Genomic DNA, 24947 nt, shown 5'->3' on the forward strand with positions numbered 1-24947 from the left:
CATTGCATTAAGATAATTGGAGGCAGCAGGGATTTTTAACTGTGACAGTTTGGATTTTAATTTCAACCAATCCTTTCTTATCAGAACATTTTGCTTTTATTTTATGAATCAAGGAGACCATGCTTTGTAATTACAGCTCAGCATTTCATTGCAAATAAAAATAACATATATAGTTCTTAGATCTGAAATTCTTAGACTTTTTATGCATATTCAGGTTACTGTCCATAAGGAGACTATTTTGCACCTCTGCTTCACTGGATGTGTTATACACACACAAATATTTCAGGCAGGTTAAAAGTTCTGTGAACTCCAGGCTGGTGCAGGACACAGTGGTCTACCCAGGGCCTCCAAGGAAAATATTTTTGGCCCTCCATTCTGTGTGACCTCCGCAGAGGCACCCACAGCTGCAGGTACAGGTGCTTTCACACTTCTTCCTTAGTGCCTTACTTGAAGAGAATTATAGGCAGACTTTAGGATGCAGTCATAACTACATCCCCATCAAACAAAAGCCTGTTAAAGGTGACAGGAGGCAGGGAGAAACACCCTATATTCCTTTTCCTTTCAGGGCTTTCCTTTAGCCCTAGGACTGAGATTACCAGACCTATCACAAGAGCACTCTAACGTTGGGTTGATTCATTGCTCCCGCAGCCGGTGGGGTTCAGTGGGCACTGGCTCAGACCATCTTCCAGCAGCATTAAAGGAGTGACAGTGCAGCTGGAAGGCTAAACCTGGGGCCTTCCTTTAGTGTGTGAGCACCAGCTGGTGTTTGCCAGACCAGAAAGGCAACCACTAAAAATTGCAGTTACAGCTTCCTCCGCACGTGCCTACGCATAAATGACACAAAAACGAGAACCAGGCATGGTCACTGGACAAGAAGCATCTGTCACGGGGCGGCCTGAGGGAGGCAGAGCAGGCCCAGGGTGCTGCAGGCAGGGACACCACTGCCACCACCATAGGGGCCTGGGCTTGGGCCCTGCTTTCTGTCAAGGCTCGGCCCCTTCTTGCTGCCAAGGCTCGGCCAGCCTGGCAGCTCGACAAGCCTGGCTGTGTGGCCACCCCAGGCCACCTCCTGCCACAGCCTGTCTGGCACAGCTGGACATGGGGGCTCTGCCCGTAGGCTGGCAGGAGGCCGATCCCTTGAGGCCCGCAACTGCACAGCAGGGGTTTCCTGAGGGAAAATGTACTTCTCAACAGCTTCTGTTCCCAGCAAATTCCAAGCACCACCTTCCCCTTTTCTTTGAATGCTTGCTTTGAGTTTCTAGGCTGTACATTTTACTGAAAAATATTTAACTGTCAAAAAGCCAGCATTAAGAGTGGCAGCACCTTTCCACCCTGCCGACAGCAGAGTGGTTTCTTTTACCTATATTCTTTCCCAAAGACAGCAGTACTGAGATGACTCTTGAGATTTCAAAGAAAAAATAGTAATATGGAAAATGCAGCAGGCTAATGAATTAGAAGTGTAAATTAATTTCCACTTTTTAAATTAAACCTTTAAAGATGCTGTTAAACAACAATCCAAATGTTGTCTGTATTTGTCAACAAATCAAGACAATTCAGCATTCCTTAAGCATCCTCAGTACTTAAGAGGAAAATGTAGAAACCAAATTTGACCTAGGCCAAGCCTGCTCTACAACAACATAGCTGATTTCTTTAAAATTTCAGCTCTGGGATTTAAATGAATGTTAAGAAAGTAAAAAGTTAAATAATGTTTTTGTTTGTTTGTTGTTTGGTTTGTTTTGTTTTGTTTAAGTGTAGTATTTATTGCACGGTTGCAACGGAGGAGGCCAATCAGCAGAGGGAGCTCAAGCCTGCCCAGAGGTGCAGCGCTGAGATGCCCAGAGCCGCGGGGCCGGGACAGCCCTGCACAGGGCCGTGCTGGACTCTTGCTCCTCGGTTCATTGCAGAGCCGGCTCCCCTCTGGCTCTGCTTTTCCTTTTCTTTCTGGAGGTGAGTGCTGCAGAAGCAGCACTCCCATATCCCTGGCTTTCCTGCTGTCTTTGAGCAGCACGGGGAAATGTCTGACTATGCTGGCATTTCTCTGGTTCTGTGGAGGGATCACAGCCATCAGGGAGCTCACCCATCCCTAGTGAGAACTGGCAGTAACAGGGCTGCTGCCTATGGTTACTCACATTACCTCACTTGAGCTGAATTCACCTACAGTGAAGAAAATAAGAACCAATTTCATTTTCAAATGAAAGTGACATGTAGGCAAAATGCCAGACTTACAAGTCTTTCCCACTTTATGATGGAGACAACATAAATATACTATTTGCAAAAGTGTGTGAGCTATGCAACTGGCTTTCATTTTGAACTTTTGAAATTCTTCGTGTACATCCTGCTGTGCCCTTCTGCACCTTCATTCCCGTATAAATCTGTCTTTCATGCTGGCTGCCCTCAGCAGGGAGTGACATACAACAGACTCTGTCAGCATCTTCTTTACCACCACATTACCATAGCCAGTTGTCCCTAGAGAAGGTGTTTCCCGGCCCTCAAGTCTAAACAATGATTTACCTCTCACTGTGAGCCGCCCATGCTGTAAGCCGTCAACTGTGACCAAGCGAACATTTTGGATGTCATCGTTGTCTACAATTTGGAAGTGTTGCCATGTGATCGGTCGGGATTGTCCTTCCAGGAGGTTGAGGCCTGCAAAGACCAGTGTTATTTTACAAAGGCATCTGCAACATTCAAGGCTCTCAGTATCCCTTTCTGAATGTTTCTACAATTAGGAAAAAAAAACACATCTAGTCCCATCCATGTATCTGGCTGATACAGACATTTCAAGAGCAGCTTAAAAATTTTATATCAGCTTTTCTTCTGGTATCTTTACCTTAGTCAATTGCTTTTAAGGATTTTTATTTTTATTTTTATTTTTCAGAGAAATAACATATACTGGTTCCCAATTAGCCAACAGACTAGCTAGACAGATTTCTGGATGTTTGCACAAACTGTAGTATTGCACCTGAGATCTCACAATGTCTGAAACTGGGGACTCAGCTTTCTTAGTGATTCTGTATTTGAAAATACAGAATTTAGCCTTTTGTGGCTAAATATCGATGCAGATTTCACTGTGGATAGAAAAGCCTGTCCCTTCTCCAGTGGAGGTATTATAAACTTATTTGAATTAGCTTTAACCCTATTCTGTTTCCAGGCTTCAAACTGCTGATGGTGTATCATGCCCTGCTCTGCGTTTCCACATTGTAACCCAACACTGATGTCATGCACAAGTCACTCCTTGTGCACTGTACCGGGGACTTTTTTTTTTCCCTTGCTTTTTTTCTCTTCTCAAGTCCAGTTTGATATATCTATTCTATGTGCTCACTTTTTAGCACTGGTACTTTCTCATTCCACTTTTCATCAGTTCCCAGCCTTCCTTTTCCAGCCTCCTTTCTACTCCTTTACCATCTTATTTTCCATAGGGTTTTGAAAAAGAATATTCTTCTAGTTCCTGAATCCTCTTCTTCTAGTTATTCATTTTTCCAGACTTCTACTTAAAGCAATACCAACCAGCCTTGGCTTTTCTCACACTCCTCTCTATCCTACAACTCTTACTCTAATCACATATTTGTCTTTATTACTTATATTCTTTTATGTCCAGTGCATTGTTGAAGAAAATGTTGTACACAGAAATCCTGATTTTCCTTTAACTCTTCTTAGTTCATTTTTTATCCCAGTTACAACTGAACATTTCTTTAAGTTTCTATAACATTTCCTCTCCAAAACAGATAAAGAAAAAAAAAATAGATTTACACTTCTTCAGTTTCATGATCCTTAAACTCCAGGAGTAGGTGTGAATTTTAGAGCTCTGTCAAATGCCATGTCCAGGCTGTGAGCAATTCTGTAGAATAAACTGAGTAAAAGAAATCTCACCTGTATTCCATGAAACCCGGGGAGCATTTGTATCTGCTGTCCTGATAGAAAGATGCACTGTGATAGGTAAACTCCTTTCAAAATAGAAGTCATGAACCTCAACCTCTAGCTGTTGAAAAAACAAAGAGTGTATTGGACAAAAAAAAAAAAAAAAAGAGCATGAAAACCAGCTGTACACCAAAACACATACCATACAGTGTGTTCTTATCTCAGCGATACATCCTAGGAGATTTTAACATCTGATAATAAAGTAACAAACAAAACTCAGTTTAGCTTGTAAAGAGTCTTTGAGATTCTGTACTAGATTAAGTATCTGTCTTCTGTGTTCTTGACAGCAAATGGAGGTAATCTGCAATGTGTAGAAATTGATGGGAAAGGTGAGCATTTTTATTGTTGGTTGGGGTATAATTAATACTGCGATTAACACAAGACTTTTTGATAGCAATAATAAAGGGGAGAAGGGGCACTTCCCCCTTTATTGATATCTGTAGGAGGAAAAAAATATTTTGAAAAAAAGATATGTACTGGCACAAAAAAAAGGGATAAAAAAGGAAGTGAAAGGGAAGTGATGGAAGGGAAGGGAAGGGAAGGGAAGGGAAGGGAAGGGAAGGGAAGGGAAGGGAAGGGAAGGGAAGGGAAGGGAAGGGAAGGGAAGGGAAGGGAAGGGAAGGGAAGGGAAGGGAAGGGAAGGGAAGGGAAGGGAAGGGAAGGGAAGGGAAGGGAAGGGAAGGGAAGGGAAGGGAAGGGAAGGGAAGGGAAGGGAAGGGAAGGGAAGGGAAGGGAAGGGAAGGGAAGGGAAGGGAAGGGAAGGGAAGGGAAGGGAAGGGAAGGGAAGGGAAGGGAAGGGAAGGGAAGGGAAGGGAAGGGAAGGGAAGGGAAGGGAAGGGAAGGGAAGGGAAGGGAAGGGAAGGGAAGGGAAGGGAAGGGAAGGGAAGGGAAGGGAAGGGAAGGGAAGGGAAGGGAAGGGAAGGGAAGGGAAGGGAAGGGAAGGGAAGGGAAGGGAAGGGAAGGGAAGGGAAGGGAAGGAAGGGAAGGGAAGGGAAGGGAAGGGAAGGGAAGGGAAGGGAAGGGAAGGGAAGGGAAGGGAAGGGAAGGGAAGGGAAGGGAAGGGAAGGGAAGGGAAGGGAAGGGAAGGGAAGGGAAGGGAAGGGAAGTGATGGAAGGGAAGGGAAGGGAAGGGAAGGGAAGGGAAGGGAAGGGAAGGGAAGGGAAGGGAAGGGAAGGGAAGGGAAGGGAAGGGAAGGGAAGGGAAGGGAAGGGAAGGGAAGGGAAGGGAAGGGAAGGGAAGGGAAGGGAAGGGAAGGGAAGGGAAGGGAAGGGAAGGGAAGGGAAGGGAAGGGAAGGGAAGGGAAGGGAAGGGAAGGGAAGGGAAGGGAAGGGAAGGGAAGGGAAGGGAAGGGAAGGGAAGGGAAGGGAAGGGAAGGGAAGGGAAGGGAAGGGAAGGGAAGGGAAGGGAAGGGAAGGGAAGGGAAGGGAAGGGAAGGGAAGGGAAGGGAAGGGAAACGGAAAAGGGAAGGGAAACGGAAAAGGGAAGGGAAGGGAAGGGAAGGGAAGGGAAGGGAAGGGAAGGGAAGGGAAGGGAAGGGAAGGGAAGGGAAGGGAAGGGAAGGGAAGGGAAGGGAAGGGAAGGGAAGGGAAGGGAAGGGAAGGGAAGGGAAGGGAAGGGAAGGGAAGGGAAGGGAAGGGAAGGGAAGGGAAGGGAAGGGAAGGGAAGGGAAGGGAAGGGAAGGGAAGGGAAGGGAAGGGAAGGGAAGGGAAGGGAAGGGAAGGGAAGGGAAGGGAAGGGAAGGGAAGGGAAGGGAAGGGAAGGGAAGGGAAGGGAAGGGAAGGGAAGGGAAGGGAAGGGAAGGGAAGGGAAGGGAAGGGAAGGGAAGGGAAGGGAAGGGAAGGGAAGGGAAGGGAAGGGAAGGGAAGGGAAGGGAAGGGAAGGGAAGGGAAGGGAAGGGAAGGGAAGGGAAGGGAAGGGAAGGTCAAACCCTTCAATTGCACAGAAATTCTTAAATCAGCAGTCAATGCCAAAAGTGGAATGGAGAAGAGGCACTTACATAGCAGAGAGTTTGGTAGGATGACTGCTACTCACACTAAGGAAACAGCAAAAAGGAAGTTCCTCTGACAGCTGAGGTTAAAAGAGGCAAACAGTCAGCATCAGGAACCAACATGTACTACTGCTGCTCTCTTTCCAGTCCAGCCTTTCTCCAGCTTACCTTTCTCTGATTTTGCTTTTCTTCAGTTTCATTGCTTTAACACCAACTATTTTTTTTCTTAACTGTTTTGTCAGATTTAATTTCAGAATATTTATATTTTTCTTTAAATAATTTATCTTCCTCCCATTCTATGGCTATCGCTTATTTCTCAGAGTGCTGGCATACTACTGAATTCCACAAAATGTCCTGATTACTAAAAAATCACTGGACCCAAAATGGGAGGCATTCATCTTCATCACTCTCTGGCAGATCTGGAGGGTGAAACATTGCTAGCAGCAAACATGGGAAAGGTAGAAGTGGTGCTCAGTTCCTTCCCATAATACATAAATGTATTCCTGCAGCCTTGGTCTCACAGATTTACACTGTTTGGTTGTTTACTTACTACAGACCTGCAGACGCCAGATCTTCAGAAGAAGAAGAAGAAGAAGAAGAAGAAAAGAAGAAGAAGAAGAAGAAAAGAAGAAGAAGAAGAAGAAAAGAAGAAGAAGAAGAAGAAGAAGAAGAAGAAGAAGAAGAAGAAGAAGAAGAAGAAGAAGAAGAAGAAGAAGAAGAGAAGAAGAAGAGGAAGAAGAAGAAGAAGAAGAAGAAGAAGAAGAAGAAGAAGAAGAAGAAGGAGAAGAAGAAGAAGGAGAAGGAGAAGAAGGAGAAGTAGAAGAAGGAGAAGAAACAAAAAGAAAATTGTTTTTAGATATTTTCAGACAGAAGGGATAAAAATCTTTGAGTTCAAAGAAATTACTAGAGTAGCGAGCAACAAAGACATGGTTTGTGTTAGACTGGTAAGCTAATGAATCATAGGTGAAAGTGGTAAAATATATAATCTCAGTTCCTGTATTGCATATAGTTAGAGAAACAGTATGTTTTGTTCTGAAAAAATATCCATTACAAATGAATGCATTTATTTATAGATCCATGAATTGCAAGGAGATGAAAAACAGCAAATGTTCATGTTTTACACTGTTACCTCATAACTCCTCCTCTCTGTGTGGCTGTTATTTGGAGGCTGATAAGCAATGAGCATTTCACTGAGATCTTTCCATGTGAAGGAGCCAACAGGTTTTGTGTGGTCTGATAAATGAGTGATGAAGCCCTGCAGAGGTGGCTTGGTAATGTTGAACACAAGCAGGGACTTTGGAGTTTCATTGTCTTCAGCATCAACCGTTGTGGTTGTAATGGAGGTTAAAATAAATTGGTCTACTTCCAGGAAGAACTTTGCCCCCAGAGCAGGTTTGGGAATTTGATTGGGAATAGCGCCTTTAATCTGAACAGGGAGCCAAGCATATTCAGTCTACAACAGGGAGAAAAAGGAGAACTGAAAGGACAAAGTGAAGCAAAAAACATAAATTCAATTTCCATTACCTTCACATAGCTAATTGGGGCACTTGTTAAAGCAATAAATTATTCTGAAAAGAATTTAAATATTTTCATGATAAAACGCCTAAAGTAAAATGTTTATACCTCACGAAAAGTCTTCCAGGTTCACTTGTCTTCGTTGTGATTTTAATTTTGGGCTGAAACAACTTGCCTAATTTGATGTGAGTTTCATGAATAATTTTACCTGACAGAAACATGCACATGAGTCATTAATTATTATTAACTGAAAATGCTCACACAGCTCTTAGCTTATTAATTACTATATATGTTGAGAGCAGTGCACTTCATGCTCTGTAAAGGGGTGGAATTATGCCAGGATTAATTTTGCTTTCAGGCTAAACTGCGGATGACTGCCAGTAAACAGACAGAGGTGTTTCTCTGTAGCATAGGGACATAAAGATAATGCATGTAATTTGCCCAGCTGGCAACACTGTAAAAATAATTTAAAAAAAAAAAAAAATTTTTTTTTTTTTGGAAACCAGGAAGACAGATATTGTAAGTTGCATAGAAGTCTACCTTGTGCAGAGTTTTGCTTCTGCTGTCTGTGAGATCCAACCTCACAGGAATATAATCAGTGTCCGGTGAGGGAGGGTCAAGGTGCTGATACCGAATCCCCATCCTCAGAAACTCTTCACAGCTCATTTTTGTGTTGTGGATGTCTCCCACTCCCAGCATACAGCTCCCATTTCTGCACTGCTGGCCTGGGTTGTGCTCTGTAACCCAACAGAAGCCATAGTGAAAGTTAACTGAGCAGAAACCAATACAGGAAGCCTGTTCACTAGGCTAAACTAACCCCGATTTCCTGACCCAATTTATCCTACAGGATTTTTCTCTCAGCTGAGCTTTTCCAGCTCCAGACTCCCTTGGTCCTTGGCAAGATGCTTCCTCCAACAACTCCCTCTGCTGTTTCTACTGGGTTTTGGCACTCCCAAAGCCATCACATTGGTCTACAGGTCTCAGAGCCAAAACCAGATTCCTGTTAGGGGATTACTGACCATTTGTGAGCTGCATTTTGCCCCACACAAACTTCATGACCCTTTCAGTTTCCAAGATAGCTCAAGCTGTTTGTTAAACTTCACATGACCCACTCCTACCCAGCATGTCTGGAGCAAACAGCAAATGCAGTCTGCCAGGTCCCTTTGAACCTGCTAACATAAACGGCTAAAGCACTTCATACTGGGGCCAGGGAAGAAGCTCTGTGGCTGATCCCCACGAAGCTGTTCCTGCTGCACTTCCCCCGCGATGAGCTGGCCATGAGCAGGCAGGTGGGTTTCCGAAGAGGTTATGGAAATGGTACATTCCAGATTTATCTTCCTGTCGTAGTCAAAAGTGAGGACATTCTTGTCAATTGCCCCGGACAGACCATAGTACTCGGGCACCTCCAGGGCTCGGGAGCGCATTTTGATGATGTTACAGTCTGGCTCAAGTAACTGTACATGAAGGGTGAATGTTTCTACAAACGTTTCAGTTTCTGTAAACCTGCAGGTGATAGGAGGAAATGAATTATGCTTCATCCCATCTGTCACTCTCTGTGAATTTGACATTAGCCTCACTTTCTAAACTGAATTACTTGAACCCCTTTCATTCATGTGCTCTCAAATCCCAGGTCTTCAGAGAACATGAGGTGTCCAACACAGCTGCCCACCTCTTCATGCTTGTAAAAAGGTTGTCAGTGAAGGAATAAGCTGTTTGTTGTTTATACCCAAGGGTCTGTGTCCCTGTCAGCAGCAAAGCACAGGACATGCCATGCTTTTAAAGTACCCATGCCACTTTCAATAACAAGAAGAATAATCACTGGCTTTCTGTAATGAACAAACTGTATATAATATTTAGCTATACTAACAAACACATTTTCAAAGTGTATCTGAAATAGATCATGAAAAATGTTCCTGTAAACAGATGGTCAGCTGTTCATTAACGATGCTGCTGCTGAATCTACGTAGTTACCACGTGTACAGCAGAACCTGCTTTTACCCTGAAAAACGGACTGCTTGCTCTTCCTTACAAAATTGCATTCTTTGTAACAATAAAGTGTGGTGGTCCAGTGCTGCTTACCTGTACAGCTTGAGCATGACCATGTCTTCATCTAAAATTGGACAACCATTGTGAGTATATTTGACTTCATTAGGAAGGAAATGGCAATCAAAAACCTATGGAGGAAGAACAGACAAGTACAACACTGTCAAGGAAGCTAACTTCACAACTTCTGTTGCTGTTCTTTCTGGCTATCAGGAATGCATCAGCCTAAGGAAATTTCTAATCTGCAGTTTATTTCTGTAAATAGGTATTTACCCATTCTTTGGTCTCCCAGAGAGATCCAGAGCACCAAGAGCAATGTGGGGATGCTGGCGCTCTGCAGTTAGAAAGGCATATAAAGGTGATTTTCTCATGCCACCAAGTCCCTTCTCTCCCCTGCAGCTCACGAGCCAGCTTAGCACACACTTATTCACCACCTCAGCCTGTGGGTGTATGGATACAGTTGTGCTCATAGGAAGGACTGCAACTGATCTGAACTGCCAACAGTTTCTGAAGGATAACATTGCATTTAATAGCTTTACAAGTTGCTTATGCTGTAGCTAGTTTAAATATTAAATCCTTTATATATATAGTATATATATTGCTCTGGAGAGTTCTGATATGCCCATTCTTCACAAGAGAGATTTAGATTTTGGGGCATATGATTGATATGACCTCACATACGCCAGTTTGATATGATATGTTCTCACATATGCCAGTTTGAGTGTCTGGTAAGTTACATGCAGTTATAATTTTTAACTGAGTTTAATGACTGAAAGCTCCTAGCATTGATAAGATCATTTCCAAGTTATCCTTGTGATAAGAGGGAACCCTTACACATCCCGTGCATAGGCAGAGGATAATCAATGTTTCATATCTACAGAAAGAACATATAAGTATCAGCAACAGGGCAGAAGCTAATCATTTCTTGTGTGTTTCACTGCAGAGTTAAATGTGTTTTTGATTCAGTCTCTATGGGCAATATTCACACATGATTTTTTCCTCTGTGTACTAAAATAAAATCTGTTTAGCATTCACCAATAGTTCTGATGAGGTCATAACCAATCAGAATTAACATATGTGCAGTTGACTGGCAAGCAAGGGCTTTTTGCAGAAAGTAGTTATTTCATACTACCAGTCATTTCTTAAAATACAGTAAAAGAGTAAAGAAAATGGAGTGGATTGCCTTAATTAGCTACATCTCCCAGCCGCTCTGGAGGATGGTAAAATGGAAAGGGCTTTTTGGTGAGATTCTGAAACGCTGACTGTAAGTGTTGTAAACTGAGAAATTCTTTAGATGCTCTGAATTTCAATGTAAACATAAAGTAATACTCTCATTAGTAGTAGTGGTAGTAGTAGTAGTAGTAGTAGTACAGCAAGATGGAAGTTCTAACGCTGTGTAATGGCTACACAGAAACAAAGGCCAGTAGTTCTTACGTCTTTCAGTGTAAACCAATTAAATAGTTGGGATGCACTTCTGTTAATTGCACATTAGCAATCAGAAATTTAGAAATTAGAGTTCATCTAATGTCCCTTCATCACTTTCGTTATTATTGGAAGTGTCCATTTTCACTGAAGTTACTCTCAGAGGCTCAAGCTACGTGGTAATTGTTGCATATTTCTAGTGATTTTAAAATGTATTCCCTGCTTTTAACTTTTACCAAGAAGCAGATTGTACAAAATCATATTTTTTCAGTAAGTAATGAATTAGTTGTTTATCAGATACATATACATGGATTTACCACCCTATTCCAATTGGCTAAAATAATCTTGGAACAATCCACAATATATGGTGTTGCAGATAGTATGACTGATTTTTGTTTGATGAGGCTACTTAGGAAAAAAAGGACAAGGAAAGTTCATGAAAAAATGCTTCATATATAATCAATGTTTGAACTATGTTGTGTTTGTTCTGCTGTGTGTTGTTTTCACGTTTTAGAAATATATTTTGCTATTTTTCAGTATTCAGCAAATAATATGCCCTTTTCTTACTTATTATCTTCTCTTTTTTATGCAAGCTAACACAAAGGAAGGTGATATAGTTAAGTAATGAATTAGTCTTCAGTGATATTCTAGAAAAAAAAAAAGTCAAAAAAAGTTTTTAGTGGTGTGTCAAGCTAAACAAAAATATGCACTTTATATAGGAAAGTCACTCATACTATACCTTCCTGTAGTTTAGTAACATACACTGATGATGAGATTCTTCACTGATATAAGCCAGTGAAGAGCCCTCAAGGTCTGTAGTGTTTTTGGTGACATGTAGACCTGACCTGCACCTGATAATTGGCTCCTCAGCTGATGCATCCCTGTTCTTACAAGCGAAGACTGCCTACAACTGAGGAGGTGGTTATTCATATCAAAGAAATTTCTTTCTTTCTTTATAAGACATCATTAGTTCCACCTCTTAATTGATAACAAGGGGATAGAAGATGAAGGACCTTTCCACAAAGGTCTGTTACCGCTGACTGATTATTTTATATGTGTATAAGACTCAGTCTGCTTTGCAAAAAGAAACATCTGCTTTATGTTTCCTAATATGTTTTCCTTTTATATGAGCAGGCAACTCTAATTGTCTATAAATTCACTGGGTAAAACAAAGGAGATCTAAATCTTTTCCTAATTACTATCGAGCTTTGTTTTTTTCCACTTCAACTGCTTTTCAATTACAAATTATAATTAAATTGTCACACATTCCTAGTAAATTACTCACTTTAATGGCAGTAAAATAGATCAGATCAGAGAGATTTTCAGGCAGTAGAATCTCCTGGTAGAAAGAGTATGAGTGGCACCAGGATGGCCAGACTCTGGCATGTTGTTACAGGAATGGTTAAAGATCAGACAGCACATTTGAGTGTATCATTGAAAAGAGAAGGTCTTATCCTACAAATGGCATCTTGTTCTTTCCCAGCTGGAGAATATGACTTGAGACAAGCAGACTGCCTAATTCTCTGGCAGTGTCCATGAAGAAACCCACTTGGAAGCATGTTTGCAGTGGTCTCACCTCCATGTGGCTACAGAGGGGAGGAGAAGGCACCTTTCCTATTGGGATGTCACTCAGGCCAGCACCCATCCAGGGGAGGTATCCCCACACCACTAGCAGCCACAGCCCTTCTCCATCTTCGTACCCTGTGTCCACCTGCCCACGAGAGCTCATTCTTCCAGGTGAGGTGCACCTGCAGCCTCCAAGAGGTGTTTGTGTGCCTGGGCTAGAAATGGGACCATGAAAGGATGGGCACTTCACTTAACAGAGGTGGGGTTGGGAGTAGAGAAAGGCAAGGACCCTAGGTATTTAAGAGAAAATGAAAGCAAAGAGTAAGGTCAATTTCTCGGTCAGCAGCCTTGCATACAGAAACAGTCTACTGGCAATGCGGTGTGTAAGACTCTCTTTTTCTCCTAGTGGGCCAGGCAAGACTGGGGAAGTGGAGAGAAAAAAATGCTGTACAAACCCCTGAGCTCAGAGAAGAGGGTTCTCTGCAGAGCCTTCCAGCAGAGGTACTGAACTTCCTGGGACCAGTCTCTGGAGAAGCTAATGTGTTACCCTGTTCATCACCTGCTGTTTTCCCTGGCGTGAATGTGCCGGTTTGGCAGAAGTAATTGCGGTGCAAAATGGTGTAAAAAATAATGTTGATGACCATGCCAGAAGCTCTGAAAAACCTTCTGAGGCTGGTGTTTCTGCAGAGACCACCACAAACCTCGGGGAGAGTGTTTAAAAATCTAGACACATACACAAATATAGTCAAGTATGCTATATGGTACAATTAACAAAACTTTAGAGAAACAGACAAAAGCTGTTTGGTTATGGTTCATTTTAAAGCCATTAATCTACCTCTACCATTATATTTTCATGCCAGTTACTTCCAACTCCCTCCTGCTATGACTTAAATGGAGAGATTTGTGAGGCAAATGAGTGAACGGTGGTATGTGAAATATATTTCATCATTCCTACAAGCTTGAGATTTTAAAAGAAAACAAATATTTTTTTAATATATTTGCCATCTGTTAGCAATTTGGCTGTTGCAGAGTGCAGCAAACAATACTGTACACAATGTGTTTATTGTATGTGATGATTTTTTTTTCTTAATTGCTCCCAAGGTAGTGGCTGCATGACTAAAATGCAAAATGCTCTAGCTGGCTCTGCATTACCCAAGGGACAGTGGATATCCTTGTGGTAGAAAAACAGGCAGCTGAGAGATTGGAAGAGGTCTCCTAACCAAAAGTTTTGAAATACCCATTCTCCATCTGTGAAAGGAGACTCTGACCAAACCCGCTTTCATGTATGCATGTTACTGAGCTCAACTTTTCAATTTCAGGGGTGCAATCCTCTATCAGCTGGCTAACTTTAACAAAAGGTTGAATCTCATTCACACAAAACAGTCAGTTCAATGCAATTTAACCACTGCCACAAAAAATCTTACAGAAAGCAACACTTCCTGCTTTCTCCCATACTTGTACACAGGCGGACACGCGGAGCAGCACAGCAGGGCCCAAATACCTGTGGAGTTAGTTTCCCAACCCTCTGTGTTATTGGCTCATTTATCACAACTTCAACTTTGCACACGTCCTTCTCTCTGGGGATGGAGAACTTGAGGTCATCTTCTGACAGGAAGACAGACTGTCCCTTCATCACTTTCATGCCAAGGTTGACACTAATAAAGGAGGAGCAGACAGCTCTTAGGAGAATGGACAGCAGTGGCAACAACCAGGTTTTCTCAAATGGCTTCATATTATTAGGGTACACCAGCTCTTTTCCACTAGTGAAAATGTTCTTGATGAAAGTGGTCTTCTCTTCCTCCGCCAGCAGATTTACACCATATAATGAAGGACCAAAACATTAGTCACAGGATAAAATGTACCACGTTTTCTATTAAGATGCATCCCTTGACTGAAATTTGGACAGAGGCCTTTCAAAATATCCTTGGGTTTTTATAAAATTCATTAGTCAGACGAAATGATAAATGTGTTCTCAGAGTACTTCTAAGGTTTGTTAATCCTTTAAAAAAGAGAAAAAAAAAAGTATAAGGCATTGAGCATCTCTTAAAAACAAGCAAGCAAGCAAGCAAGCAAACACATTTCCTTATAATTCATTATAATTGCAATTTAATTTCAATCAACAAATGAACTTCACCTTTGAACACCATTAAGAACATATATGCTCAGAAAATTAGCTATGTACCAATGAGACTTCTCCCTCAACAGATAAGCTCTCACTGTGCACTCCAGACATTTTCACGAATAAATATTTAGTATGTAGGATCCTCTGCTACCAGCCATTTTTACCACTGGACCATGTTAGTTTTACTGAGTAGCATGTTAATCAAAGTGTATGAGTATCCAGGTAATTTCAAAGTGCAGAAAAGTAGGCGTTTGTCCAGATTCAATGTAAGTAGTAGAATAAAGTAGAATAAGGGAAGTGTGGCTTTTTGTTAAATACATTTTTTCTGTGCCATTGAATGTGGATGAAAAAACTCAACCTTTAGCTCAAAACATGTTCCTAGTACTCTCTACTCTTCCTACTACAGTGACTGACTATCCCACAATGTTAACAGAGATATATATGATACTGCACTGCAAAGGTGAATATTTTCTTTTTCAAAAAAAAATGTATAGTAATCAGTCTGAACTGAATTAAAAAATAATAATAATAATAAAAACAGTAGTAATAGGGAACAATAGACAACAAGAAAAATAAAATTACACAAGGTCTCTCATGCCCCTAGTTATAGCTGATCTCCTTTTTCATGTTTATAACTTCATAAGAAAAACATAGTTCTTCTGTCATTAACCAAGCAGTTCTGAAATCCTTATAAGACCCTTATACAACCCTCCGAAGTAACTGGATCTGTGGCCCAAAGAATAGGCAATAAATTGATTTAATTAAATCTAATCTGATCCTAAGCGATTACAAGCTATTAAAGCATCAGGATTCCTTCAGTTTCTTGTAAAAGTTTAGTGCTCTGACTACTGGTTCACACAGTGTAAATATGACCCTGCCAACAGTGAGCTTTCCTGAATATTAATTTAAAAATAAAAATAAAAATAAAAAAAATCCATGGATCTCTTTATATTTCCTTCATTATTACTCACAGATAAGTGTTCACTCTACTGTTATCTGCAGAGTGACCTTCTGAACAGTCTACACTTGTACATAGCCATCAGCTCAGTTCTACGGTTCAGTGAACAAATGGCAGTTACAATTTGTTAAAGATTATCCCCTCCCTAAAGTAATACAAGACAGATCCACTCACTTCAGCCCAGATTTAAAACTGAAGACACTGGGACTAACATATGTTTAAAGTTAGATGTATGTTGACTGTGGACCCCAGATCTTAACTCTAGTTTTCTGTTTTTTTATCTAAAAACCTTTGTAGTCTGGTCTAAAATTATGCAGCTTTCTCAGTCTGAAAAAGTCTAGGAGAAAATGTAGAATTCTAGGTAGAGAAAGGAGAATGAAAATCATGATTTCATCACGTTTTTTAATGTGCTCCAGAAAAAATAAATAAATAAAATTAAAATTAAAATAAAAAGCTCGATTTATTTAAAAGCATTTACTTACACATACAGATTTTACTAAAAACCTAATATATAAATGTACCCAAAATATATGCTAATTTTTGTTTCTTTCTGTTAGGATGAGTGTGCATGACACATCATCAAAATGAGCACATCTGAGTCAGCACTCTTCTTCCTGGAATTCACAGTTTTGAAAGACAGTCAGCAATTCCATAAAGGACAGCATGGAAAGAGGGGGAGGAAAACGAATTAGACCTCAGGCTTTTTCCAAGTGAAAGAAGTACAGTTTTCAGCACATGCACCCTTTTAGCCTGAATATCTGTCTGGTATTTATCACCTAGTGCACGGAATGCTAGCATTTTTCAGAAATACACTATGTTTCCTACAAATGTCAGTTACAAAGCATGGACAGATGTTCTGAGTGAAGACCTGCTTCACTTGCCCTGCCCTCATCCTACTTCCTGAATCTAGCATGGCAAGGACTGGGCTGAAACAACCTCCTTCACATATGGCTCAAGAAGATGCTGTGCTTAATGTCTCCTCGGGCTTCAGGCATGCCAGAATCCTTGGCCAGCAGGAAACTCCTGGCAGAGGGACTGCAGTGGATTTTAAATTGTCAGAAGAGGAGGACAAAGAGGTGGAGGAAGAGGAGAAGGAGGAGGAAGAGGAGGAGGAGACCAAAAAAAAAAAAAAAAGGAATAGAAAAAGAAAAAAATATATGTATAGCCTGGACAGTCTTTACTCCCACCTGAATGGCTACCACAAAAGCACTTTGTACCTTGATGCAGCCTAAGCTCCAGTCCAGCCGTGACAGTGTTCAGCAAATGTATTGTTCTCTTTACACTTTCCATACATGCTTACAAAAGAGAAAGCCAGCTGTATCTCTCAATCAAGCACTGTCAGAGCGTTGCTCTTGTAGAGGCATCCACAACTCACTGTGGTTAAGCTCAGGTTGATCTACATTCTGGTGCCTGGCCCATAAAACCCAAGACTGAGTGCAGGTATAAACCTGAGGCGTGGGCAGTGGTTTATTCACTGCCTTTTCTTACCCTGCATCAAAAACACTAAGAGCAGAAAGGCTCCCAGTGGAGCCAGGAGCATTTTGTCCAATTTCATAGTGGATGTATGAGCTATTCTCTGCCACAAAATTGGTCCCATGCTGTCACTTACAGGCAGAAAGTAAAAGAAAGAAAGTCTTACAGGCTTTCTTTAACTGCTTTTGCCTGCAGGCATTGCTCCTGTATCACTGTACACGTGTTTGCCCAATATGTTCCTGCAATTGGTCCCTACTTGTCTGCTGCAGGGCTGTCTCCCTGTGTGGCTGAGTGAAATTCCTGAGAAGTGTAACCTCACTTCCTCAATCCAGTGATAGCAAAACAAAATGACAGGGGATCCTTTCCGAACATAATGGCAATAAAATGAGACGTCCAAGTGAGAGCCACGATATTAACATTCTCTTTTGTATAAAATTTTGTTTAAGACTGTATAAGACTTTTGTGTAAAGAAGGACATTGCTTCAGCAAAGTCATGCATGTCCTACAAGGCACTTATGCTGATGCACAGTGTCCATGTGTTGTTGCTCTACAGCAGATGTAGCACAGCTGGTGATGCCACTTTTTTTTGTGGCTCTTCTAAGTTGCTTACAGCTTCCCTACTGCTCTACCCTTAATATCATCACTAAGCCTGATTCATCCCTCCTATTCCTTCTTGTGTCACTTATGTTTCCAGAATGAAGGATACTGAGGTATTACTTCCAAATATGCTGCAATATTTCATATAAACTTAGATGCTTAATGAAATCATGAAGTTCATTAACAATGCATTAGGAAGATTAGTGCAGTGTTTTTAGACTAAGCTGTTTCCTCATTGATTTTCTAAAGGTTTGGCTATAGAGTAAAATAGCTGAACTCCAGGTGAGTTGTGTGCTTACCAAGCTCACAGAAACAGGACCTAGCAGCTTAGGTCTGAGAAGCAAAACAGACATATCAGTTCATCACTGTATTATATATTAGTTGCTATCTCTTGGCAGGGTTACAAATAGTCAAGGGTCTGGAGCACATGATTTATGAAGAGGGGTCAAGACAGCTGGGTTTGTTTAGCCTGAAGAAGCGAAGGCTATGGGACAATCTTATATCTGCTTTCAGATGTCTAACAAAGGAGTGCAGAGAACCTGGATGTGAACAGCAAAGAAGTAAGATGCAACAAACAAAATTCACAACAAGGGAAATTCCAATTAGATATTAGGGAAGAGAAATCCACAGAGAGCACTGCCAGTGGAACAGGTCACCCGGGGAGGCTGTGGAGTCTCTACGGTGGAATTTACCTGCAGGGGTCTTTTACACCCTAAGTCATGCTGATTCTCAGCCAAAATGATACAGCTTTCTGGATCCCAGGACCCAAGTGAATTACCCGCTGTGTTTTTCTGAAACACTGCATTGTACCCTGCAGACTGTCCAGTAATTCCCGTGAGATCCAATATAAAACCGTACTAGCATAAGAAGTGTGTTGACAAAGAAAGAGGCATCCTTTGACATGACTAGAGGTGGATTTGCCAATCTGACACTGCAAGAGAAAAACTGCCTGAAATAAACTGGGAACCTGGAAGAGGAGTCCACCTCTGGCAATTTGGACAATGGATATTCTTCTTGGTGCAAAACATCACCCCAAGGATGTGTACAAGGCACTGTGCAAGGGACACTCAGCAAGGGGAACTCCGAAGAGCTCCTTGTCTACCAGCAGACCTTTGCCCTGCTCTGCAGATGATCCCAGATGATCCAGGGGAGCAAGAAGGGAGAGGGAGAAGCAGCCTCTGAGGAGGCATTGGTGTGACTCTGATGAGCTAAGAGAGGAGTAGAGCACATTGGGTACAGTTTAGAGGAGAGTGACTGAGAACGTCTGATGCGGTTTGTTAAACATTTCCTCCAAATGCTAGAAGAACTAGTTTTCCCTCAAGGCTGCTGGGGCACATGTGAAAAAATATGCAATTGTTAATTACAAGCATAAGTGTTCTCAGCCAAATACAAATGACTTTCAAGAGGGGAGGAGAGGAGAGGGGAGGGGAGGGGAGGGGAGGGGAGGGGAGGGGAGGGGAGGGGAGGGGAGGGGAGGGAAGGGAAGGGAAGGGAAGGGAAGGGAAGGGAAGGGAAGGGAAGGGAAGGGAAGGGAAGGGAAGGGAAGGGAAGGGAAGGGAAGGGAAGGGAAGGGAAGGGAAGGGAAGGGAAGGGAAGGGAAGGGAAGGGAAGGGAAGGGAAGGGAAGGGAAGGGAAGGGAAGGGAAGGGAAGGGAAGGGAAGGGAAGGGAAGGGAAGGGAAGGGAAGGGAAGGGAAGGGAAGGGAAGGGAAGGGAAGGGAAGGGAAGGGAAGGGAAGGGAAGGGAAGGGAAGGGAAGGGAAGGGAAGGGAAGGGAAGGGAAGGGAAGGGAAGGGAAGGGAAGGGAAGGGAAGGGAAGGGAAGGGAAGGGAAGGGAAGGGAAGGGAAGGGAAGGGAAGGGAAGGGAAGGGAAGGGAAGGGAAGGGAAGGGAAGGGACTCAAACACTATCACAAAATTTCTGACAGAACTTCTCAATTTAACATTAACTAGTGTAAATTTCTCAAGTGTTAACTGTCTTCAGAATCTGGAGAACTGTGTATGTCCCTTAAAAGTATCCATGATTTATGGAAAGCTTGCCATCTGTGCAGAACCCATCCAAAGGTACATACAGAAACTCTCAGCTGTGTACCTCCAGAACCATGTCAAAGTACATCTGGTCTTTTAGATAATCTTTGGAAACAAAATTTATCATTGCAACTCCTGCATGAATGAAATTTTAAAGAATGTAAATATTAATAAGCTGGTGGAAAGGTTTCCAGCACTTCTTCTTTATTTAAAGTTATAAAGGCGGGTATCCCTGAGTCTGAATCTGAGGGGAGCTAATGTTACATAAATAAAGACTAATCCCAAAGATATAGATACACTTCTACTAATGCAAAACTACTGAAAATAAGATTGGGGGGGGGGGGGGGGGATAGCTCTCAGTTGTAATACTTAAAACTTTACTAAAAGAACTGTAAACACAAGCGACCGTAAGCCAAGTTTCAATGACATCCAAAGACTTCAGTGAGATTTGGATGAGACTTTAGGAGCTGTGACTTTAGGATGAGACTTTAGACTGTGTGACAAAATCTCTGCTGTCTGGGAGATTTCACAGAACAATAGCATTCGAAATTGCCCTTGGCCTGATTTGTTTTAATGAACACCAGGAAAAGTTTACCAAAAAAAAAAAAAAAAAGACCATGGGATTTTTTTAAGAAGGCAGGATTAAAGAGAACAAATTGTTGTTCCTTGCACGATTTCTAGGAAACGAGATAAATATTATTACAGCAATTAAAATTTATCCCAGGGCAATGAGAGGACCCTAAAATATTCAATTAGGGGATTGTCACTTCAGAATGTGCAATTAACCCATGCACCGTTGGACTCTGCTATTTAACATCTTAGCTCCGCACACTACAAACAAAGATTAGAGGCCACAGTGAAACTAAGTATTCAACAAGGTATTTGCAGAGTTAAGGAATGCTAGGTAGCAGTTTTCTTCTTTTCTTCTCAGTTTTGGTCTGTAAACAAAGTCCTATGCACTTTTGCACAAATCCTGCGCATTTTTATGCAAAGTATTTTTTGTCTATTGACTTATCTTCATCAAGGAAAACAGATGAAGGATGTAAAGCACATCAGATATATGCAGGTCATTAGAGTTTCTCTGTTGTCCTCTTGTAGCAGTGGCATAATACTTAGAGTATAAAGAAACAAAAAAATAAGCAAAGAAACAAAAAAAAAAAGTGCTCTTTATTCTACTCTCTTCCACATTACAGATATTGATTCTAAGATTAAAACCTGATATAGTTTCAGTTTACAGAGGTTAGTTTTTACTTCAGCGTTCATTCTCAGTGTGTTGTCGCTACTCCCATAAACTAAATTATGATTCATCCAAGCTTAGGGTATTAGGTGGTGGAAACTGAGTATAGCAGTATCCCCCATTTGCCAAAGGGACACCATAAGACTGAAAGCATATTTGGTGTTACACAAAGACAGACAAGAAGCTGAGGAGAAAAATCTGAATGTGATTCCATAAACATTAATGCAGTGTAATGTCAGGTATTGGACCTTAAGGCAAGGGGGAAGGAGCAGGGTGCTGGTTTCACCATGCGAACAGGATCCCTTCCATAATCAAATACCTGGGGCCCAGCGCCAGGAGTGAGGACTGAGAGGTAATGGAAAACCAAATTATTATTTTCCCCAGGGTTCCTCAGTAGCCCTTGCTGAAAACCCTTTCCATTTCTAACTTGTTATGAGACCCCTTCTGCAGCAAGCTGCAGCTGCAAGGCCCTCCCTTCCCGTTAAACAGAGTTAAGGTGCAGAAGGCAACTGGGGGGCTAGGGGAGTTAGCAGCAGGACAGTCGAGGGGAAGAGGAATGCTGAGAGAAAGACTTTAAATGAACCAGTAGCAGGGATAAATAACAGCTTGGCACATAACCATCTCACAGCGTACTGTTGAAAAGGCAGAGCAGGTCAGGGTCCCAGGCTGAGACTAACAAGAAGAAGCTATTGATTGCAGTTGCCGCTTAGACACCACCGGCACAGTGCCCTTTTAAGCGTTAAATATATCTGCTTATAGTGTTAGAAGTACATTAAATTTTGAGATAGAGATCATACTGTTGGCAGATGTCTAATGTAACAAAGACAACTGAAAAAGCAAAGAAAATCAAGTCTTGGCTATTGTTTTCTTATAGACAAGAGACTAATACCTAAACTGCATTTTCTGAACAGGTAAATATCTTATCCCAAACAGAACAATGAAAATGTCCTTATCTTCAGTTCTTTTAAGCCCAGATGGGAAGGATAAAAATGAAATGATTTTCTTTCTTAGTTGCTCTTTATGTTTTTAAGACCTTTACACAAGTAGGCTTTGCCACACTCTGACTACTATGCTCCACCAGACGTGAACACTGAATTGGAACAGAGTGCAGTGCAGACATGGCTCAGATAAATAAGTTATTATATCTTTTTGACAGCTGTTTGAGGAACTCCATAAAGCACCCCAACTTCCAGAGAGGTTCCTCCACTGATGCTGTTAGTATGATATTTTCCTGCACATCACCCTCATGCTCCTGGGACTGAGCGCTCACTGATTTCCCACCTTCCCCTTGGCAGCATAAAGCTACAGAAGACATCTGTTTGCAGGGAGGTCAAGCCAGCCTAGGAGAAACATAAAACAAGCCTACCACTTTGCCATTTCCAGGACTAATTAACCTTTCAGAAGATTTAGATATTTCCACTTATAATTTTATTTAAACCATTCAGATACAGCAAGAGGTTGTTCGGTCAGCAATTAAAGGGAGTAGGCTACTTCTCAGTGTAGACAGTAACACGATCCACTGCGTTTTTTACTGCTTTTGTTTGTTTGTTTGCTTTTATTTTAGTGTCTTGGTGGTACTTTCATAAGAGTACGACACAATTGTGAAGCTCAGGAAGGTGTTTAATCTCTCTCCCTCTCCTCTTTCTGTACAAGAATGGAGAGAAATCCTGGAGACTCTTTGTTATGAGAGAGGGGGTAAAAACTAGGCGAAAACTGGTGAAAATAGTAAAATGAAAGGACTAGAACAACTGCTAGATAAGCCATTCTTTTGGCTTTATATATAATCATATGCACTGCAGAGAGAGAATAAGAACAACTCTTCCTAACAGTAGAGAAGTCAAGCAAGTGGGTAGACGAGTGGTTTCCCCTGGTCCACACAGAAATGACTCAAAAGTAAAATGAAGTAAAAATGAAAACTACCTCTAATAATGGAAACTGTGGATGGGTGAAAGAAGGCAAGTGTAATGGGTAGAGGAAATTTCCCAAGAGATTTTAACTTCAAGTAGATGTTTCATGTTAGCAATTAACTAGCTATGGATAGAAAAGAAATGAGTGAAACATAAGCAGGCTACCTAGGATTAGTCAATGATTATCATGTTGGTGTTAGAAGGATAAAAGTATTTGCGTCACCTTGAGCCATGAGTTCGGCAAGCAACGGCAAAAATTAGTGCACTGCACTCAGTACTTAATGTGACAACACAAAGCTGGCTCTGCAGCCCCATACTTTTCCTTTGCTAGCTATGGACACACCTCAAGTGTGAGGTGCTAGATGAGCTCAACCCATGGCGAAGCAACTACACCAGTGAATGAATGCATCCCTGACCCAACAGCGTGGGGGTGTGAAAGCCCATGGAATAGGAACAGAAAAAGCCTTCTGTGCAAGGAAGAGAAAAGTGAGGAGACGGGGAGCCCGTGACCAGCTGCCTGGTAGTGACCTTGTTTCACTACACCATGAACTACATGGTGTGATACCTTTGTGAAACAATCATCAGGCTGTGGTGATGAAATGCAACACCACTGACACACTGCACCTTTCCGCAGCGCCGTGCATCTGCTCATGTACTGAGGAAGCTGTGTGATCACACCCAGCCTTGTCCTGCACGGACAGCTGCGGGCTTCCACCTCTGGCTGACACCCTTGTATGGATAAAAACTTACTAGGAGCACAGCATGTGGTTTTGATGTTTTTAGAATAATTTCTTTACGCAGTGTTATAGGTTGGCTGGTTTTCTGAGTGTGGGGGAAAAAGCTGGTGAGCCTTGAAACTGATGGCAGAGGTTTTGAATTTCTGCAAAGGAAGATTTTGCAGGCTGCTCTGCACAAAGACAAGCTCACTGAAGGGTGTACTGCATCTCACAGAACTAAACAAGCGTTGCAGTCTTCTGCACATGCTACACACAGGATTTTCTTGAATGCTTAAATTTTAACAGCTGGTAGATGGTATAGTTTACACTTTCCCACAATCACAGTGTCTTGGTTCATCTCTCTGAGCCTTAGACATGTGAAACTTGGAGACTCATTTGAGATTTTCACCAAGATTACTGCTATACTCTGGCTGAAAAAGATGAGTCTCCAAAGAGCAATTCCTTCCTGTTTATACAGATACCTAAAGGCAAGAGGATGGATTTAGAACAGACACAAATTTAGGTTTACAAAGTTGTGCGAGGGGGTTTGATGTTCCCTACATACAAATCAAAAGAGATTTTGAAGTTCTGTGAAATCCATAATGTAACATAAAAGTGGTATTATTACATGCAAATTATATTTGACAAACAGAGAGAATGCACTAAATCAAATAGTAGCACACCTTATTGAAATTATTGTAGATCCAAAACCACACAGTCCTTCTTTTATTAACAGATTTTTAGTGACAAAGTTATATCCTTCTGCATTCAGGATGCCTGCACACTGCAGCTACAGCCTGTCTGTTCATGCGGTCAATGGTATAATGGTTTTAGAAAACTGGAGGCTATATTTGGCAGAAAATCACACATGGTCCAGATACAGTTTATTGTCACAGCCAGCTACTAGAGTTCTTTGAAATGCTGTTGCAGGTGATGATAGCAGCTAGAGACAGAAAGAGCACATTTCATTAAGGAGTGTTTAACAACTTCCCAAACATAGTCTATTCAAGTCTTTTGTCCAACTGCACAAAAGGCAGCTGAATCACACCAAGGATCTCATATTGCAAGTTGAGAAATCACGAAGTTGTGACGGACACCGTCGCTACAACAATTGCAGACCACACAGCCAATGGCAGGAGATAAGTAAATCAGGGTCCACAAGCAGTGACCACAGAATCTCAGAGACAGAGAAAAGCAAAGTTAAAGTATTCATCAAGAATGATACGCTTACTGTCTCTTTCTGCTCAACAAGTGTAATCAAGCAGATCCCAGTTTTAATGTAGCATTAATTGACTAGCATGTGCTATGTTACTGTGCTGTTTTTACTACATGTATTGTTGCCATCTAAATTCACTGTTAGATTGACTATGAAGTCAGAGGGCAGTATTTCTTTTGCCCATGAATACATTCACTCTTCTTGTCCTGTAATTAGTATCATAAACATTATCACAGGAAAGCACTTTGA

At 41.7% G+C, this 24947-nt stretch overlaps 1 protein-coding gene across 15 annotated transcripts in view; it reads right to left on the bottom strand.

Moving 5' to 3' along the window:
* FREM1 (FRAS1 related extracellular matrix 1) overlaps positions 1-24947 on the bottom strand; it is an 84543-nt gene that overhangs the window by 46118 nt on the left and 13478 nt on the right. For 14 of the 15 annotated variants that reach the window (XR_007158741.2, XR_007158742.2, XR_007158743.2 and 11 more), the window contains 7 exons: positions 13951-14448; positions 9498-9592; positions 8620-8921; positions 7959-8155; positions 7033-7356; positions 3868-3976; positions 2512-2643 (listed from right to left, as the gene is read on the bottom strand). Coding sequence is in view for 12 of the 15 variants with exons in the window: in XM_013193555.3 (XP_013049009.3) it covers positions 2512-2643; positions 3868-3976; positions 7033-7356; positions 7959-8155; positions 8620-8921; positions 9498-9592; positions 13951-14181 (1390 nt within the window). In the remaining 3 variants the exon portion in view is untranslated. Of the gene's footprint in view, positions 1-2511; positions 2644-3867; positions 3977-4057; positions 4484-7032; positions 7357-7958; positions 8156-8619; positions 8922-9497; positions 9593-13950; positions 14449-24947 lie in introns of those variants that run through there. The other variant, XM_013193560.3, reaches the window with a different exon arrangement.

Source organism: Anser cygnoides, chromosome Z (assembly GCF_040182565.1).
Source record: "Anser cygnoides isolate HZ-2024a breed goose chromosome Z, Taihu_goose_T2T_genome, whole genome shotgun sequence".
In the NCBI taxonomy this organism is placed as follows: Eukaryota; Metazoa; Chordata; class Aves; order Anseriformes; family Anatidae; genus Anser; species Anser cygnoides.